This window comes from Melopsittacus undulatus, chromosome 6 (genome assembly GCF_012275295.1).
Source record: "Melopsittacus undulatus isolate bMelUnd1 chromosome 6, bMelUnd1.mat.Z, whole genome shotgun sequence".
Lineage (NCBI taxonomy): Eukaryota > Metazoa > Chordata > Aves > Psittaciformes > Psittaculidae > Melopsittacus > Melopsittacus undulatus.
The window spans coordinates 38,076,009-38,078,708 of record NC_047532.1 but is presented as its reverse complement, the minus strand read 5'-3'; the positions used below and the strand labels follow the sequence as shown (position 1 = coordinate 38,078,708).

Here is a 2,700-nt window from a genome sequence, read left to right as displayed (position 1 = left end):
TCACAGCCACTGTTTCTGAGTACCTTCCAGTTCAAACACCTACCAACCTACTGTACTGTGTCAGCAGAAGCCTTTTCTGTTGCAAACAGTTAAGAGTTAGCGAAAAGGAAATTATACAATACAGAAAAAAGGAAGGATATGGAAATATAAAGAAAAAGTGTAAAGCTTTAACAAACCAACTTCTAAGTAATCACTGAGATAGTCAAAAGAAACAATTCTCCCTAAAATTTCCTATCAGTAAATTAAACATATGGTCCAGCACATCCGCTGTATTCTGCAAACGAGTGACAAAATCTTGATAAATAAGCAGCAGGAATTCTGAAATATAAGTGCAAATATCTTTAATTACAACTGACAACACTGGCCAGTGAAATGAAAAACAGAGTTACTGCTGTCATCATCATCAAGAGCAGTAGGACTGCAAAAGGATTTACTGGCCGGAGTTCTTCTGAGTCTCTTCCTTCCTTTCCACTGCCTTTGCTGTATAACTTCTCTTTCAGAATCTGTTTTATTTCTGGAGTGAGGATCTTGTTGATCTGACTAATTTTGGTTTGGGACCATACATCTTTCAACAGGTGCCCAATCCTGGGATAAATCTGCACAGGTTTAACATCTGGGAGTTCCTTCTGTTTCAGAGCTTTTATACGCTGATGCAGACCGTTCACCTTCTCAAGACAGATAAGTGGGGACTCTTCTTTTTTAATTGAGGTATGCAGGGACATTAATTCAAGCTGTTCTTCCCTTATTTTCTTCAGCTTCTCAATGAGAGGCTCATACTCTTCTAAAATGTGTGCGTTCATTTCATCCAGTGCTGTCAGCAGAACCTGTTTTTTGTGCTCCAATATCTCACCAAGTTTCTTAAAATACTGTACTACTGCTTTTCTATCATCTTGGACAACACCTTCACACTGCGACTTCTGTTCTTTCAGCTTTTCAATAAGCAGGCAGACATCAGTCCAGTGTTTATCAGTCAGCTGCTCAAGAAGTTTTCCAAAAGTCTCCTTTTCTTTTGTGTAGGCACTCTGAAGGTTATCGATGGGATGACCATTGTGTTTTCCTATCGTAAGGCAATGGCCACACACCAATTTTCTGTCCAAAAGGCAGTAAACATTCAGCGGTTGCCTGTAGTGTTCACTGCAGGTTGCAGCATCAGAGTGATCCTCCTGTTGGCATTTTTCAATAATAGCCTTCAGTGCCAAGTTGATAGGTAATGATTCTGTACCATCAGCAGGAACTTCCACAATGCTCCTGCAGTTTGGACACTCCAGAAAAATTCTCAGAGGTCTCCAGATGAAAAAGTTGTTTGACAGCTGAATGACATTTTCCAGACAATTTCTACAGAATGTGTGGGAACAGGGCAGAACGTGTGGATCTTCAAATATGCTGTAGCAAACAGAACACGTTAGTTCTTCCTCAAAGTGATGCATGTCCTATGTGAAATATTAATCCACTCCTCTAAACAAGGTAACAAGGTTTTATTAAGGGACAGAGTCAAAAGCAAACAGCACTGGGCACGTGACCATAGCCAGAGGCGCAAATGATTAGTATTTTTTACAGGTTTATATACTTTCACAATTCCATTAGTCACATACATATTCATAATCCCTGCATATAGGCAGGGATCATTATAATTAAGTCCAGTAATTTATTATCATAAGTCTCCTCCTCTTGGCATCTGCACACTGCTCTTCAATAATCGTGGGCGGGGGTCTTGAGGATGCAGTAATCAGTCTTCCTCATGTGAGTAGGGGTCTTCAAGATGAAGTAAGCAGTCTTCCTCACAGTGTGCTTTTCACCTTTGGCCCAGATGGACGCCCCAGTAATTACACAACTTGCTAAAACCAGCCATGTCTGTAATTATTGTGATAACTAACAAAGATTTTAAACAGTGTGACCTTCCTGCAAAATTTATAGCAGGACAGGAGTATCCCAAGCTAGCAGATGTTTGTGAGGCTCTGTCTTTGAACTAACTGATAAGTACAAGGATGGTGTGAAATAACTCCTTCATGCTTAGTGGGGTCACTAAATCTTGTTATCTCACCACAGACTTACAACACAAACATTTTTCTTTAAAACTAAAGATACTTTAGAGGACCAGTGTGAAACAGTTAACTGCAAACCCCCCCACCCCCCCTTTTTCTTCTTTTTAACTTTACAGATTCTACTATATGACTTTGGTTCGCTCATCTTATGTTTTTATTGACCTTTGCTTTTGTTATTATAAACTCTTATAATTATATCTACATAATCACACCTATGATTTGCGAAAGCCAATACATTTATGTGTTTATCACATCCTAGGAAAGAAAAAAAAGAAAGAACAGTTTAATCTCTTTACAGTCAATTCATTTTAATCATTTTATTAACCTAAGCACATCAACATGATATTTGATGACAAATAACCTGACCTAAATTAGCATTTTACTGAAGGGGAGGAGGGGGAGTAGGGTAATAGACAATAAAAAGAACAAAATGAGCAATTGTTTAAAGATTTCAGCAAACTGTAAGCAGCACTTGCAATGTGACTAGACAGTGTTCCCTCATATACAACTTCTCCCTTGAAGAGCCAGGAAAAGCAGCAATCTGCTACTAGGTATTTTTAACAGTGACAAACAGTAGAAGAGAGTGGTAAAAGTTAGAACTAAAGCGTCTAAATAGCACGAGAATTCTGAAAGTTTTCTCCCGTTGTAACATTTTCAG

The 2,700-nt window shown here is 38.7% G+C and overlaps 1 protein-coding gene across 1 annotated transcript; it reads right to left on the bottom strand.

The window, feature by feature from the left end:
* Positions 1–202: 202 nt before the first annotated feature.
* On the bottom strand, positions 203–1,427 carry TRIM59 (tripartite motif containing 59). The gene is given in 2 exon segments (XM_013130922.2): positions 203–379; positions 381–1,427. Coding segments are annotated over 2 exon segments (1,224 nt in total).
* Between the last annotated feature and the right edge of the window lie 1,273 nt (positions 1,428–2,700).